General features: G+C 41.8%; 1 protein-coding gene across 1 annotated transcript in view; it reads left to right on the top strand.

The window, feature by feature from the left end:
• The window catches only part of TFCP2L1 (transcription factor CP2 like 1), a 30,536-nt gene extending 22,241 nt beyond the window's left edge, over nucleotides 1-8,295 (top strand). Inside the window, exons 8-15 of the mRNA XM_057368536.1 lie at nucleotides 667-758; nucleotides 2,126-2,174; nucleotides 2,271-2,364; nucleotides 3,228-3,318; nucleotides 3,986-4,086; nucleotides 5,033-5,175; nucleotides 7,572-7,623; nucleotides 8,058-8,295. Coding sequence (XP_057224519.1) covers nucleotides 667-758; nucleotides 2,126-2,174; nucleotides 2,271-2,364; nucleotides 3,228-3,318; nucleotides 3,986-4,086; nucleotides 5,033-5,175; nucleotides 7,572-7,623; nucleotides 8,058-8,095 — 660 coding nt within the window. The 3' untranslated portion in view covers nucleotides 8,096-8,295. The remainder of the gene's footprint in view (nucleotides 1-666; nucleotides 759-2,125; nucleotides 2,175-2,270; nucleotides 2,365-3,227; nucleotides 3,319-3,985; nucleotides 4,087-5,032; nucleotides 5,176-7,571; nucleotides 7,624-8,057) is intronic.
• Nucleotides 8,296-17,717: the final 9,422 nt, after the last annotated feature.

The following is a 17,717-nucleotide window of genomic DNA, read 5'->3' as shown; positions in this document are numbered from 1 at the left end:
TTCAACAGGGCTAGATTTCTCCTGCTGATTACAGTGGCTCAAATTCAGAGCAGAGTCACCAATTCTAGCTGGGTTTCTCTGGTTTTACACTACTGTCATGGAATGTGGAGTCTGACCTATATTTGTGAAGGCTTTTAGTAGCTTTGTGTCTGTCTATCTTAAATTTTCTCCATTTAATACCCATTTATGACTCRAGCTGTTTGGCTAATGGCCAGAGGTTTCAGCAGGCTGGTTCAGATTCTTCTCTTTCACTGGTATAAACCTGAAGCAATGCCACTGGAGCATATTTGTCACTCTTGCCTGCATTTAATTAGGGATTTATAATTGAGACCAGGGGTATTTCTGTATCATTGCTGCCTTCGGTCTGAGTTGACTTACTGGCGTTATTCTGACTTACAGCTGTGCACACTTTGGCCCAGTGTTATTTGGGGACAGGCTTTGTGAAATGGGAGAAAGAAATGTGGAATGCACAACTGGAATCAATCTGGCCCCCTGACAGCCCGCTTGGAGAGCAGTGTAGAAAATCCATGGCCCATCTCCTCCTCCCAGCAGGAGTGATGAGCTGAAGTTAGTGGCGTGGCAACAGCATGAATGTGGTATTAGAAGAGAATCGAATCCTTTCTTTCCATCCTTGTGAAAGTTTCCCCACTGCCTTTCTTCCAACAGTGCTCTCCCTGGCCAGATGTGCCTTATCAAATGAACAATGCTCCATCTCCAAGCTACAACAGTTCTCCCAACAGCTTCAACCTCGGAGATGGGTATGTAACAAATACATGCTTTATCTTTCCTGCTGATATGGGAGCCTTTGTGTGCATCAGCTTYGTATGTCCATGCATTTGATACCCTGGAAGAATAGGTTAAGGACCACCACCCTTCTAGGAAGGGGAAAATATTTCCCAAAAGCCTTTTAAGGCCTTCCATCCGGGCATTGCCTGTAATGCAGAGTGCTGTTTGTATGTGCACTGTTTGTTTGGTGGCTGGAAGGTGAGCATCAGAGGGTCTCCAGGGCAATCCCTGGTGAGAACACACCATGCCCTGTACCAGCAGTCCCAGTATCTTCTCACAAGTGTGTTAGAGGCTTTCAGCAYCTCTTCAGAGTTGCTATTTCTTCCTTACTTTCTGTCTTGAAGTAGTTTGGGGTGCTGAATGCCCAGGTGAATGAGATGTAAARAAATTCTGTTTGGGGCAAAACAGCCTGGGTTTTGAGAAGCCATTTGAGAACAAAGGACTAATGAAGACATGTTTAATTCATTAAATAGGCATCATAAAGAAACAGTTGTAGTGATCCTGAAATGCTCAAGATGATAACTAGTGTCAGAAAGGTGCTGCAGGGTCCCTCAGTWCTTCTCAGTCTTTCCTGCTACATACTTTCCCTTAGGAATTTGGCATAGGCCTTTCTTTTTCTTTTGTTAGGACTCTGCCATCCTATYATCTTCCCACACAGCTTATTAATCAGTTGATTTTCTAATTTTCAGTGAATCCCCTCAGCCTATGAATAAGGACAAACACTGAAATTATAAAATTTTTTGTTAGTAGAGAGATCTTCTGAGCATTTTCTTCCAGTGGTAGGTTATTAACTCTTGGGTAAAATCCTTGACAGTTTAGAAGTCCTGTGTTTAGGAGAATTTAGTAGAAATACAGTTTTCTGTAATATAGTTAAATTGCAATATACTGTGTTTAAGGTAACGCCAGGGTTGAATTATAAGGTCCTTTATTCAATTTTATGAAGAATTATTATTAGACAGTGGGCTTAATTAGGATATTTCTGGCTCTTAGAAATTTTGAGTTTAGCCACCCTGTAGGTTACAATTTCTTTGCTTAGAGGATGTCACATTTGTGAGTCACCCATATGGAAAAGCTTGAAAGAGATCAGTAACCGTGAGTTTTCTCTCAGTGTTGAGGAGGACCTCAACTGACCAACAAATGACTTAGGTAAAGATGAGGTTTTTTATTCTTGTTCCAGATTTTGGACACCTTAAAAAATCTGATAGAGAAAAAAGCCAAGTTGGATGTAACTTATGAAAATTGAGTCAAATAGAGGAGGGGGAAGAGGATGGACCCTGCAATGTAAAATTTAAAATAATGTATTTTTTTTTCTCTTCCAATTTTATATAATTTCTTTTAGCAACAGTTCTCCAACCCACCAAATGGAACTCCTGCCTCCCAGCAATGATGTAAGTACTTGAGATCATGTTAATGTGGTGCTTTTCTCTTTTAGGACACTGGTGAACAGTTCATTTCAAGACCTTCTTATTCTTTTTGCAATGTAGCATCTCCTTCCTTCTGCTTCTATTCAAGATGCCCAGCAGTGGCTTCATCGTAATAGGTTCTCTCCATTCTGTAGACTCTTCTCAAGTTTTTCGGGTGAGTTTAAACAGTYCAATTAYTTTGKTTTTTTTCTCTTCTGTGAGTGCAGCTCATGTAGCATCTGCTGCTGGCCACTTTTGATGAGACCCTGGTCTGATCCAGTGTGGTTGTTCTTTGGTTGTTAGATCAATTCCATTTGTCAAAACTGTTTGTAGACACAGAATAAGTAAAGATGGAAGAGAATAAATTAAGATGGAAGGGACTTCCTGAGTTCATTAAGTGCAACCTTGAAGCAAGTCCAGGGCCTTGTGCCATTGTCTTTTGGAATCTGCAAGGTTGGAAATTCCATAGTCTGTCCTAAAATCCTCCTCAAGTACTTAATTGCTGTCACAGTGAAAATGTTTTTTTCTTATATCTACTCAGCATTTCCCATCTTTCATCTTCTGTCTGCTGCTTCTTATCCTGTCCCTGTGCCCCTTTAAGAAGCATCTAGCACCAGCAGTGTACACTCCCATGAAGCAGTTGTACACACCAGTAAGATGGTGAAAGGGGCCAAATGTTAGAGGTGTTGAAACCATGAGGAGACTCTCTCTGACTTGCAGCATGAAGAAATAACGCAGTGAACGTGACAATTACAGAAAACTGTGTCATTTAATGGCCAGTGTGAAATATCTAGCTTGTTTCTGAGTTGGCTAGAATATTTTCCAGTGCAGCACTGCTCTTTTGGCAGCTTCCAGCTTTCTGTTTCACAATGATTGATTTGAAGTGCACACCTCTCTGAATTTGCAACTTCTCTGTGTAAATCTGTCTGGTTTAGCTCTGTGGATTCTCTCCCCCTGTGCTTTSCTGCTGCCCATGCACACAATTTGGAAGCTAAGATTTCTTTAACTTCTGAAAAAAAATCAATTTGAAATATGTAGGTGCCGACTTACTGAAGATGTCCAAAGAAGATTTTGTTCAAATCTGTGGGCCTGCTGATGGAATTCGGCTCTTTAATGCAATTAAAGGAAGGTTTGTACTATTTCCTTCCTACTTCTTTTTTTGTTATGACAYCATCCTTTGGTAATTTCAGTGTTAACTGGAAGTTAATCCTGGAGCTGTAGCATTCAGACTTCCTTTCAATACTTCCAAGAGGTTCTCTCAGAGACTGGAGATCACAATGGTATTCAAATCCAAGCACAGCACAGAAATGTTGCCAAAACAAAGCAGCATAATGTGGATCTCCAGTGGTTTATTTGCTACCAGCTGATAGCTTTTATCCATTTCATGAGATTCACAGCCTACAAAACCTATGTTGCATCTCCATCAGAGGTAATAAACTAAAAATCCAAACCCCTAGAGCGTCAAATGAGTCCTAAATTTACTTTTGTGGCAATAACCTTGTAAATTCTACAGGTGAGCAGGATTTAAATCAGTAGAGGCAGGTATGATGAACTGCTTGGCAAGTGCTGTAAACTGTTTATTCTTATCTGATCTTGAACASATGAAGGTGCTCTACATCACCTCCCAGGGGTCTCTTGCTACACATCCTAAGACATCTAGTCACCAGATCAAGACTATCCCTTAGTTTGTAACTTAWGTAGAGCCTGARMCATCCCATCTCTTACTGTTTGGTAGCTGACTTGGARCAATTTTAGATCTACTAAATAACTTACTACTGTTTTTGATTAATCCATAGAAATGTAAGGCCCAAGATGACAATTTATGTCTGTCAAGAACCAGAGCAAAACAGGTCCCATCTCCACCAAAAACGAGAAAACGGAGATGGCAGTCTTTGTGGTAAGTTCTTACGTAGGGATTTTGTTAAACACTTCCCTGCTTTCTGCCTGAGCTCCTGTGTGGGGCAACTGAATGTCCTGAGTGTTTGAAGAGGTCCTGTTTATCCCAGTTTTCCAATTTTGATTATACTTTCAGGGCTGCAGACTCCAGCTGGCACATCTGCCTGGGGGACAGCCCCAGCCTACAAGTTATCTGCAGAATGCCACAGCAAAAGCTCTGTTTAGTTCTAGGGACAGTAGCATTAAAAAAACACCCTTCCATCGACAGTTTTTATGTCTTGTTTGAAAAAATTCAGGAAATGAAAGGTCTGTGGATCTTAAAGTGAGATTCTAGTTCTTGCAAGTTCAGAGCTCTTGGGAACTTGTCATCCCTCATGACACAATGTGCAATCAAATARGAATAGAGATTGTCCTTTAATCTTGCACTTAGTAATGAAGGCACAGCTTTCCTACCTGGTTGCTATRATTTGGATTAGATTTATAAAATAATACAGTCATCCATGTAGTTAATTTATACATGGTATGCTTTAGACTGTGCCTATGGGATCAGTGAATGGCCTCTAATAAAATACTGCTTTGGTATGACATGGTCATGTGTTTTATTATTTGATTGAATTTTTTTTTAGACTTCAAAATCAGTAAAAGTAGATTATCCAAAAGTGTTAGCAGCTTAATAAGAGRGCTTTTTTAGTGCCATGTGATGGAAGTTGTCATCAGTCCTCATGTTTTCTTCTAGGTAAAAGTTGTGTGTGCTGTAATTGCCTTCTGCATACAAATAGTGGGTATTTTTCTGCAAATAATCGAGCCAGATATTTGTGGGATGCTTTAAAATACAAAGCTTGTCTATTCCATTTGAACCTTCGTCTTAAACCCATTTGGCTGCTGATGCTGAGCATCTTGGTGCCATCTGTATTTGCTGCTCTGTAATTGCTTTCCACTTGTTGCAGTGTATCATGCAATCTTCTTGGAAGAATTGACCACGCTGGAATTAATGGAGAAGATTGCAAACTTGTACAGCATTTCTCCACAGCAGATAAATCGGATCTACCGGCAGGGACCCACAGGGATCCATGTATTAGTGAGCAATGAGGTAAGGGGGTTAAATTGTTACATCTCATCTTTGTCAGAGATGTAACAATTGTCTGACTTCCTGAAGTTAGAATGATCTTCCAAATTATGGAATGTGTCTTCAACAGAGAATCATAAGAAGTTCAAGTAAATGGAGTGAATCAGCCATGCACAGCATTGATTTTTGGTGTGGTTTCAGGACTTCAGCTTTGTAAAAAATKTTGAGGTTCTTGTTTGGWTTTTTAAAGCAAAACAAAACACTACAAAATTSGTCATTTGTTGCTCTCTTCAACTGYCTGAARGGTTGTAGCAGTGTAGRGCTCAGTCTCTTGTCCCGAGTAATAAGTGTCAGGGTGAGWGGAAATGSCCTCAAGTTGCATCAGGGAAAGTTTAGATTGARTATTAGGAMAAATTCRTTCACTGAGAGGGTTARCAAGCATTGGAACTGGCTGCTCAGGGAGGTGGTTGAGTCACCATCTCTGGGGGTGTTTAAAAGTTGTGTAGTTGTGGTACYTGGGGACATGGTTTAGTGTTGGACTTGCTGGTGCTAGGTCAATGTTTGTGCACGATGGTCTTAAGAGGTTTTTTCCAACTTAAATAATTCTATGAATTTCTTTTCATTTTGGCTACTTACACAAATTTTGAAGTGAGGATCTAATGTAAGGACTTCTAAAATTAAATAGGTAGTTGCCTGAAGAGGGCAAGTTTTAAAATCTCCTAGGGCAATTAGTTTTACATTTTGGCCCATGATTCCAGGCCCTGTGTCTGGCACTATATACACTATATGCACACTGTAATTTTTGATCTCTGCTACTGTTTGTGTCCCATTATATGATGCCTTAATTTAGTCCATTCCATTAACTTGCAGGTTAATAGTGAGTTGCCCTTCTTCCTCTTTTGCCCCTACTAAATTACTTACTCATTCATGCACCAGAATCACTTAAGGAGMTTCATTTATAAGAAGCACTGTTAAAACAAATGAAGCAGAGCATAGGTCTCAACTGGAGCTTAAATTGAAGGCTGTAATGCTTATTCCTGAAGTCTCTTTGCTATTCCAGCCTGATTAAATCTGAAACTTTGATGCTTTACGGATGCAAAGTGCTTGGAGGCAAATCTTAGTAAGGGAATTGCATGAACCAGCCTGGGTATAAGGCTTTAAGTATTTGTTTAAGTCAATTATTAACAAGGTCTATTGCTTTTTAAATATTTTTTTCTTGTTCTAGTACTATAGTGGCAACAGAGTGGCTCTCTGTGAATGTACTTCATGCATCATTAGGCAGAAACACACAAACTGGCCAGGGAGGTTTGATTTGAGGGAGCAAGGGCTGGATGTTAAACCCAAAAGAAAATGGGGAGATTACTCTAAGTTGAAAAGGGTATTTGGATGTGAGAGCTTACAGTGGAAAGATGCACTACTTGAATGACATTGAGTAGCCAGGAGAAGGCTTTTTTACAGAGCTGGATTTCATGAGCTGATCGGAGGAGTCTGGTCACACCTTCCTCCTCTGAAGTTGTGTCCAGCATTTRCTTCAGCYGTATGAGACACCTCCTGAAGGTAATTCACYTCTTCTGTCCCACCTAGCTACTYTAAGATGGGAAGAAGCATTGACTAAGGATGAACCTTAAATAGGTTTTTCATATTGGATCTGAAATCATCTCAATCTATTTAAAGGTGTCACTAGAACCTGCATCTGTTCTGAAAAATCTAGTTGTTTCTCATTAATAACTCAAATAGATTTAGGTTCTAGTGTTTCTTCCCATGATTTGTCTTGCCTCTCGTAACAGCTTCACTACGATTCCTGTTCCTTGACAAAACACAAACAGGTAAATGATTCCTGCAAGCACAACATCTGTCTGATGTCTGGCCAAAACAGCTGCTTAGGTGGCTTTGCAGCAGTGGTTCCTTTATTCAGCAGTGATTCATTTTCTTGGGGTTTACCATCTCCAGATATTCTTTAAATGACAGTTTAAGTTCAGCTGAGCTCCATCATTTAGCTRAATATGTAATTACAATTGCCACTGTTGGATTTTTAGGGAAGGGATACCTTCAACCGGTCAAAACTATTACAGCTTCACTGAAACCAACAAAGAGCATGATCTTTAACARAATAGTTGCAGTGGTACAAGAACCTTCAGAATCAAGAGCTGCAAAGAGGATGGTAAAATGYTGAATAAGCTAGATCAGTTTCAGGCAAATGCATTTAGTGTGAGCTTCCCTTAAAGACACTAGCAGCTGCAAGGACCTTAATTAATCAWGTACTTTAATATTCTCATGGGCTGGGTTACCCAGGACTGTGTAGGACTATACACCAAATGCTGTTTGATGCTTCTCCTCTAAGTCTATACTGGCACTGAAAGAAATGTGAATTTAATTTCTAAAAATATGTTGTCTTGACTTTTTTCTTTCTGCCTTTTCAGATGGTGCAAAACTTCCAAGAYGAATCATGTTTTGTTATCAGCACATTAAAAGGTGTGTATTGCTGCAGSTATTACCTGTTGCTCTAAAGATAGTTCCTGCTTGCAGTTGCACTAAACGTTATCACAAATTCAATGCTGTTATCCTGAAAAGATAAGTAATCTAATCTARTGTAAGTCAAGGTGTTGACTACACTGATAGACTGATTGATCAGTGCTTTACTCTGTTACACTGTTACAAAAAATTCATAAATCYGTTGACATYRCTGACATARATGAGCAAAAAACCTTMAWGTAAAATRATAAAACATGACCATATGTAGGGGKTTTTATGTAAATTATTACACTTAGATGTTCAGGATTGGTTTTYTGAGTGGGTTGTGAAAGTGTATAAACTATTGCAAACTGCCTAGAAAGAAAGTTTGAAGTTCTGTATCTCTGATATTTCCTAAAATCAATGAAAATATGCTTTGCATTTCTTTGTTACAGCTGAAAGTAATGATGGCTACCACATCATTTTAAAATGACCATGCTGCACAGAGAGACTTTAACAGCCTAAAATTTAGTGCCTCACTGAGATTGCTACAACCTAGACTGGAAACATGAAGAACCTTCTGGATAAATGCTCCTGTGAACTAAGAATTACCAAACAGCTTAAGAAAAAAACTTGCTTTTACAGATAGAAATTGTTGGTGGTGTGTGATTTTGGTGGGTTTGGTTTTTGGTTTTTTTTGTTTTTTTTTTTTTTTGGTTTGGTTTTTGTTTTGGTTCTTTTGTTCTTTTTAACCTGGAGCTGAGAACATCCTCAAAGCTTGTACATTTTTCTTCCTCCCTCCCTTCCTCTTCAGTCTTAAGAATTGTAGAGGTTTCTGCTTATTGCTTAGAAACATCTTCCTTGTACTAAAGGGAAATGAAAGACAAACAAATCCCAATTCTTTTGACCCTTCATGTTTGGGTGAATTGATTTACTTACAGTTCTGAGTGCTCTCTTGCTTTCAACACACACCCTGATGCTGATGGATGTAGATGCCCCAGGGCTCCTCTTGTACTCTTTGAGGTAGAAGGCTCAGGGCTACATCCCATTGCAGAGGATGGATTTGGTGCCCAGCCTTCACCCAGAGTGTCAACTCTGGAAGCTCATGCTTAGCTGTTTTCCACCTGCAGATGTGCTCAAAGTCTAGAGACCTCAGTCCCTCCTGACAGACCTTCTGTAGTACCAATGCAACAGAAAAAAATTTGGGGGGGTTCGAGGGAGGACAGACAACCTGAGGCGAGCAGTTCAGTACCATATTATTAACTTGAGCTTTAGAGTAGTCTCCTGGAATGGAGCATATGATGGTTTTCTGAGGAAATGTTTTGAACATTGAAAACTATAGTGCTTGTGACAAATTCATACTATGGATTTATTCTACTTACAAAGTAGTGATTAACTGCTATCTTTACTGTAACTGGGAATTAGATGTTATAATCTTAGTGGATTTTCATCCTGTTACTGAAGTAAAACTGAGTTTTGATCAAGTCCAGGTAACAGATCATCTTAGTTGCTGCTTCTTACATTCTCCCTCTTTTACTCTTGACTCCTGTTTCCAGTATCTGTAWCTATGATCAGCTCCACCCTCCCTTGGTCTTTTGGGACTCTGTCCAGGCTCCAGTAAACTAAAAAAGTGGCTTCCACTGAAGTCAAAGGCAAGCTGGAACACACCTTTCTTGCATGGATGAAACCATTTCACTTTTGACAGCTAAATAATAAGGCTGTTTCCCAAACTGGGTGTCTATATACCATCAAAATCTGATTCTTGAACATTTCATTTCATCCTGAACTGACTGGAAAGCTGAAATATCAAACATTTTCCTGGAATAGACGTTTTTCAAAAAATGAGAAATTGTCAGCTGGAAAACACTGAATAAAATGTTCCAGCCTTTTGAAATGGAAACATTTAATTAAATCCATTTGGCCCTTAAAGCAGCATCAGTTTTGAGCTACTGTTGCAGCCYTCAGAAATTGTCATTCGAGTGCCTTGCGCGCCATGCCTCCCTTGGGGCCGAGCTCTTTGGCTGAATTACAGATCCCATGATGCTCCTACCATGGGTTAGTCAARCAGGGGATGCGTCATGAGGGCTGGAGAGGTGCCCAGGGAAAGAGGGGGCCATGGAGCCCTTGAGTTACAGCTCCCAACTGACACTAGAGGAATTCGGACAGACACGGACTGATATTTCTCTGACAAAAGTTATGTGTTTCATGTTTTCCCAGCAGAAATAAACAGCAAAATACTGAGAAAAGCAACCTTTTTTTCATTAAAAGCATCAAGTTTTGCGCAAAGAACCCCACCCATCCCCACTGATTTTGTTTTTTTTACACCGAAAATAACTCCAGAATAGAAAAAAACATGTTACAATGGGAAAACCTTCAGCCAACTCAGCTAATTGAGTAGCAGTGCCTACTTAGGCACGAACTTGCTCAACTGGCTGTCCTGGATGCTCCATGAATTGTAGTGTTTCTCCAAACAGGATGCCTAGGCTTTGGGACGTGGTGATTCCTCCTTCTAAAAAGAAGGAATTGAGGCTTCTTGGTTGAGGACCAGGCTGTGTAGRTGAGAAGGAGCTCCTGGCCATGGACATTGAGGATTCCAGGTTGTGACCACATAGTTACAGCTGTTTCCTAAAACCGAATGAATTCCAGGTGCCTTTGTGAGTAGRTGGGACTGGTGTGCCCCTGTGTACCAGGAGCTGCTTGGTTTATTTTGTRGAAGGTGCTTTGGAAGGTGCATGTTGGCTGTGGTTTTTCATCCTGTTCTGTGACACTGGCCCAGTGCATGGTATTGCTGTCACTGGCATGCAGCTCAGGTGAATCTGACCTTGTGAGAAGGGTTCAAAATAAACCTTGAAGTGGCCAGGAGTGTAGCCTGTATYTGCTCAGATGTGGTAGCCCTGTGCCTGAGGGGACACAGCAATACTCGTACTCAGTGGAGTGAAGAAAGGATAGAGGCGGTTTTGCTGCCAGAGTTAGGGACTGAGAACTGTTTCTCTATTTAAAAAAGTCCAGTTTCTTGATTGTTTAAAAAAATAACTCTTGCCCGTAAGGAGTTATATGCCAAAGTCCTCATAGTATTTCAATAGCACTTTCCTGATCAATTTTAAACAAAAAGAAGTCAGTTAGGGCCTTGCTGTATTTAGAGCTTTTAAAATAAAATAATTTTATACTGAAGTGAGGATAAATTTGACAATATTTCTTGCTTTCGTGCTCTAAAACGGTATGCCAGAGTCAACAACCCCCTAGATTATAAATATTTTCCCTTGGGTGGGCTCTACTGTTTTGTCTGTATGAGCTTGTAAAGCTGTACAGCTTTGGGGTATGTGTAATACGTACACTGACTTGACAGAGCAATTCTAGTCCTTGTTGAATCCCTGTAGTCCCAGCAGGAACTTGGAGGTTTGTGGTCAGGTAACACACACCCATGAAGACAGCACAGCTGGTTTGGTGTCCAGGAGACTGTTGAGTTACTTCAGCTTAGAATCGGAGTATCTCGAGTTCAAAGGGATCCAGAATGATCACAGAGTCCAATGCCCTGGTCCTTACAGGAGTACCTAAAACTAATCCCAATGGCTAAGAGTGTCATGAGTGTCATCCAGAGCAKCCCAGGTGCTCCTTGAACCCTGGCAGGCTTGGTGCCATGACCAAGAGCAAGGGCAGTCCCTGGGGAGCCTGTCCCAGTGACCAACCACCTTCCCAGTGAAGAACCTTTCTCCATTGTCCAGTCTGAACTTGCCCTGATTGAGTCTCATTCCATCCCTCACATTGCTGGTCAGTGGGGAGAGGAGATCAGCATCTCCCCTCCACTGCCCCCCTTGGGGAAGGTGCAGAGATTGAGAGAGAGAGACTTGTCTCACCTGTGTATCAGGTAATCCTTGACTCTCCTTGGCTCTGCCATCCCTAGAGAGACTCGTTTGACCCATTTGTGTAAGTGCAGCCTCCAGAAGGAAGCTTTTGTTTCCTTAAGCCTGGAGGAAGCACAAGTGTTTGCTCTGGGATGGATAACTAAATTCTAGGTAGACGAAAGGCAAGGGAGGTGAGTAGCTCCCACTCATCTAACTAGTATTTACTTTGTTCTTAAGTGCCTGTTACACTTATTGCTTGTTTTAATTGTTGTTGCTCCTGTTTCTTTCTTAAAAAGTATCAAAGCCTGCTCAAAGTGATTTAAATGGGACTTTTTTTCAACTGTATGTGAAATTTGTACAGCAGAACTTTTTTAAGGACTGGGGCTTAGGATAMCAGTGAGTAATAGTATTTCCCAAACTGTCCAGCTCTTCAGTTGTATGTATGATGACAATTAAAGTGGGCTGGCTGAGGATGAAAAGGCAGACTCATGGTGTGATTTATACCAATAYGACTCCAGCCAGTACTGCAAAGTGTAAACTTGTGCCCTTGTTGGATCTGTACTGTCTGTTTGAAATTTCATAAATTGTGGCATTTTCTCTTATCAGCTGAGCAGATTGATACTGATCAGGTCATACAACTCTGTGATGTCCTGAAAACTCACAGTGATGCCCGTGATACACAACTGCAGGGCAGAGAGAGGGAAAACAATCTGGTGATAAAAATTTGGCCATCTGAAGTGTCAGGACTGGTGCTGTTAAAATTAAAGCTCCTTTCTGCTGGCCCTGCATGGTTATGCATGGTTAATTGGCTAAAATGGAAATAATCATTCAATACGGAAAATACTGGAATTCTCATTGTCTTAGTGTGAAATTTAATGGGCTGAAGTTGCAAGACTTGGAGGTGGTAAAAGGATTCTTTCTTTGAGAAGCCCTGAATGGCACTCTCCTTATAATGTAACATATACATATATATGCATATATATACACATATATATCTACATACATACTGTACTGTATCAACACATATTTGTGCTGAGTACATGTGTTCTTGGGCTTTAACTGGTACTCTGCTTTGTTTAGTTGCAGTTCAGTGTAAAAGACTCTGGTTGATCAAGCTTCWAAACCCAACCATTCCTTGGGTAGAAATGTAAAAGTCCATAATAGCAACTAGGTGATTTGGACACGGTACACTTGGAGTGATGTAAATTTGATGAATTTCTGCGATATAAATCCCAGGCCTTGGTGAAGATGAGCATATTCTTTCACTAACACTGCAGTTCTACATTGCAGCTTCTGAAAATTAGAGTAACAAAGAAATAGAATGCTTTGTGAACTMGTAAGGCTACTCCATAAGCAGAACAACCATACGATGACTTTTCCTAGCTCAGTGTTGTATTGCTTAAGCATTGGCTGTAATTCTAACAATCATCTGGTGAATGACTGAAACAGGTTTTTTTGTCTGTATCTGTTGGGGTTTTTCTGACTTCTCAAAGAAATGCTTATATTCAGACTAGCTTCTCTTTCTCCTCCGGTTATGAAATGGTTTAACTTTATGCTACTAATAGAAATATTTTCATAATATTATAATCGGTTTGACAGCACAGGGTWCTCAGAGTGGGGAGTGTTTGGCTTTGATCATCACTACTGTGGGTGAATATGAGAAGGCAGACTGGAGGTGTGTCTAATGTCCTTGCCTCTCTCTAACAAATGGGTTGAGCTAGTGCCTAATWTTTTGTGCATTTTTGATTATTRCCTTTTTTTTGCCATTCCCTCAAAATTCTGCTCCCTGGCGGGGGACGCATTGGTGACCAGATGGTGTGCCCAACTTTTTTAAGTAGCCTGCTGTTGTCCAGGTTTGCTTGGGGTGGRTGTTTATCTTTCAAAAGGGAGTTACTTCTCATCACTGACAGTGCTGCTGTTGGGGCAGGCAGTGCCGGCCACAAAGTGGGCATGATGGGCAAGGGCAAGTGGAAGTGGGTGGATGGGAGGCTGAGGCGTACCAGTTGTGAGTAAATACTGCCACACTCTTTGTCTTTTCCTTTGTTGGTTTTTGGGTTTTTTGTACATGAATAAATAATAAAAAAGCATATTTTGCACTGGCTCTTGTACTGTTGTGCAGAAGAAATCTGTATCTAGAATCTGTGCTCCAGTCAAAATGCAAATAAATCTGTTTGTAAGAAGCATGGGTTTGGTCTCTGCTTTATTTGGTGCGGTTGGGCRCAGGAGAGCCTCAGCATGGGCTGGGCACCCTCTCAGCCGAGGGGGAGCAGAGTGTGCAAGGGGCTGGCCAGGGAAGRTCAGCTGCAGCCAAATGTCCTGCAGCGTTTTCTTTGAGTTGGGACCCTGCAGYGCTCCACAGTGTCCAGCTGGTGTTTAACCCAGGTCAAGGCATGAGGAGCAGTGCCTCGCTGTTGCAGAAGCTGTGACAATGAAGGCACCAGCCGTGTCAGCTGTGAGCTTTGATCGTGCAGTGCTCAGAAGGCACAGGCGATTCAGAGCCTGGTCCTCGCTGCCATCAGAGATGAGGGACACYCTCCTGGTGGCAATGCTCTGTCCCATGGAGCAGCTGTGACACACATGGTGGCAGTGAGGTTTGGCTATGGAGCATCACAGTGGTTTGGCTGCAAGAACTCCAGTGTCCTCTAAGGTTTAAACCATAGATCCAGTAACATGCACAATCAGGAAAGTAGCACATGTTCAGTGCCATTTTCCAGCTGGAGAAGATGGAGCCCAGTTTGGAGATTGTATCTTCCAGCARCCAAACTTCATCTCAAGGCTAAGTAGTGAGAATGGATGTACAACCAGTGCAAGGGTGCTCCTTGATGTGAGTTGACTTCAAGGGCAATTTCAGCTCCTTTCCTTTGCTGAAGAAGTATTTGTATCACGAAATTAGAAAATGCAGCCTGGGCCTGTATATCTGTTCCTATGCAAAGTACAAGGGCACGCACAATGTTCCTTGATAAAGGTAGATGAGAATTTAGTATTTTTCCCTACTAGTCACTCAGGCATCCCTGAGAAGAGGAAAGGGGCTGTTGACCCCAATTTCTATTAGTTTAAAACTCYGGAGGCAGCAGTTCAGCAATCAGACCTGATGCTGTTGAAGTATTTATTCAACTGCTCCATGCATGGTCWGGTGTCCCACAGGGCTGCTGGGTTCAACACAACTTCAGTGTAGGYTCAAATCCACCTCCAGGCTGCAGCAGGGGATCTGGGTGGGTTGTGCCCTGAGGGCAGGGTGCTGCTGGGCACTCAAGGGTCCAAGGCTGGCACTTGGGCTCTCCAGGGCTGACTGGAGGGTGTTAAATGTGGGGGGGTCACTGGCAGCAAGTGCTTGGTGACTTGGTGGCTGCAGGAGCCCTGCTGGGGCCATCCCTGGGGCTTTCAAGGGCTGGAGGTGAATCCCTCCCTGAGCCCTGCAAGCTGGGGCTGCCAAGGGAGTATCATGTGCGTGGATAAGTTCCCACCAAACTCCACACAAAACTATCTTCCCTCTTCTGTAAGCTTGACTCATGTGCTGGCAGGGGTTTTTTACCTAACAAAAAGGGTTTAAGGAAARGAAAGTGGTGATTCTGCACAATTTAATTTCTATGGGAAACACATGCAAACGACCTCAGAGAGARCAGACCCAGAAGTCAGTGGCAGCTTTAGGACTGGAGAAGAACTGTTAAGAGCTTTTAATGAGTGAGGAGAATGAAGACCTTGGACTGGGACTGTTTAGTCAAAGSTCTAAAGCTCAACATCAAGTAAACATTTTAAAATTAATTTTCTAATTCACAAAACAATGCAGTCTTTCAGTTAATTAGATTAGACACAACTATGGAGCAGGCAGAGAAATAACACCTSTCATGCTCTTTTTGGAAAGAAGCTAAATAGTTCCAGGCTTACCTGAGTAGGAAAGGTTTGGCACTGCAATAAATTAAATTGTTGAGATTTTTTTTAGTGTATTAGAGCAGGGGCTGGTCCTGATCAAACTGGAGTTTCAGACAAGTGTTGACTCCCCTGCTCCCCAGAGATGTGTGGCCCAGGGAGGAAGGCTGTCCTATCCCATCCCAAATCTTCTATTTTTGACTGTTGCAAACAGTGCCACTGTCCATTTTGCTGTCTAGAAAAGCCTCAGTTCTGATTTATCTCATATTAAGTAATAAACAAGTATGATGCAGCCGGAAAAATGTTTGTTTAGCGGGAATCCAGAATTAGCTGAGCACATTAGTACACTGAGAAATAATGAAGAAGAAATGCTGAAGACTATGCATTAGAGGGAAGACATGCTAGAAATATTATGCTGGATACACTTTGAAAAAAAGCAATGCTGAGAGAAATTCCTCCTTGAAAATACGTTCAAAGCCTAGTACCTCCCAAAAGAAAAAATTCCCAGGTGGGTAGGACCAGTTTGGGGATTAAGATCTCCATGACATCACCTAATAGTTTAACCTGTGATAGTAAAATAAGGGAAAGTTGAGTAAAAAGGTGAACACATGACTCTGTACAGGTAGAAAATCCTGGCTGAGGGTGAGTGGTCAGAGCATTTCGGGAAAGGAAGCCCAGGGCAAAGGCATGGAGGCCACATGGGCTGAGCCAAGTGCGTGCTGCTCACAGCTGTCCTGAGGACAGAAACATTGTCCCAGACAAAATTATTCCAGAGCCACCCACAGTTTCCCTTTTCCATCAGATTTACCTCATTTCAGGCAGCGCCTACGAGGCCACAACTCTTGTTTCTCCAGCAGCCATGGTTAATTACTGTCACACGCATGGCTTGAAAGAAATGAAGGAAGAAATGTATCCCCAAATGAAAACATGGGGATAAATCTGGTGATTGTTGAAGTGATTACTGGGGGAAAAACAAAAAGGAGAGACATTCTTCTTTGTTTATTCTAAAGCTTTGGCTCTCTTTTGGCTCTTCSAGTCCCTGCCGATGGCTTTGCACTTTTCAGTTCTCACAGAGCTGAATTTTCCATCTAATTGTGGTGATGATTGTGGTCACCTGCTGGCTGGCTACACAAGCAGAGTAATTGAGAAAATGAACCTTTGGATTCTTGGAGACTCCCACTTTAAAACAATGAAACAATTTTTTCTCTGTCACAAACATCACCAAGTGGTGTTAATCTATCACCTTTCAGGCTCTCATGCCCACAGGTGAGGACCCTCTCTGTGAAAATRTCTTAAAAATTGTATTTTAGTGCAAAGCACCTGAGCCCCAGTGGTACAAAGAGTACCAGGAGCCCAAAGTCAGAGCCCAGGCCAAAGAGATGAACATGTTTGTCAAGGCTTGGGGCTGTGGAGCCTGACACCTGCTTATCAGATGAAATTCTCATGACATTACAGCACTGTGGAAACCCAAATACAGGACACTTGATATACATTCCTGACCGGGGGCCACCAGTCTTGGTTAAACCAATATGAGAATATGTGTGGAGGTGATTTCAGGTTGAATAAGGGAATAAATATAACACACATGCATTAAAAAAAGAAATGAGCTATTATGTACCTACTGAGCACAGGAAGAATGGTAAGAACCTAAACACCATGGCATTACTCTGCCAGATGCGTGCGGTCTGCAGTGTCTATTTAGGGTGTATCACTAAGGSTAAGAATTTTAAACTTAATTCTTTCTGTAGAGATTTATAGCTGAAGCCTGGAAAAGACATTAAGTAAAATATTAACAGGCCATTTTGACAGTCAGAAGTACAAAACACTAAGCCCCATCACAGCAATGTTAAGGTCACATCACTGAGGTCCTGTGTTTTGCTTGTCACCTTCAGCAGGTGCCAGGTGGGTGGAGGGCAAGGAAGCCTCCTGTTAGTAAGGGTTGGGGAAGAAAATGATGGAGCCTAATTAAGCATKACACTTTTTTACCTGGATATTTGACATTTTGGGAGGTGTTAAAAGGAGGCCAGGGCTGGAAATCCTCTTTCTGGAAAAGCTGGGAGGTGCAAATGAGCCAGCAGGTGTTCCTGGGAGCTTTATTTTCTCAGACTGGTCCATGATCAGGTCAGCCTTAGGAGCACAGAGACAAGGACCCCTCCCTGCAGCTGGTCAGGATGTCTGGCTTTAGAAACCAAATCATTCCCTTCCTCAGTGATTGCAGGAGAGGCAGTGCTGGGGTGGGAGGAGAGCACTCATCACTGGAAAGTGGCTGAAGAGTCTGAACTTGTGTGTTGATAACAGATAGCGTGCACTGTGCTTCTTGCTGGGCTTTATTGTGGAATCTCACAGTTGTTTGGTTGGAAGGGACGTTTCAATGTTTTCTAGTCCAACCCCTGTGCAATGAACAGG

This window comes from Malurus melanocephalus, unplaced genomic scaffold (genome assembly GCF_030028575.1).
Source record: "Malurus melanocephalus ecotype Western Australia unplaced genomic scaffold, MMel_1.1 scaffold_94, whole genome shotgun sequence".
Classification (NCBI taxonomy): Eukaryota; Metazoa; Chordata; class Aves; order Passeriformes; family Maluridae; genus Malurus; species Malurus melanocephalus.
Note: the sequence above shows the minus strand (reverse complement) of the source record. Positions and strands in the feature narration are given on the sequence as shown.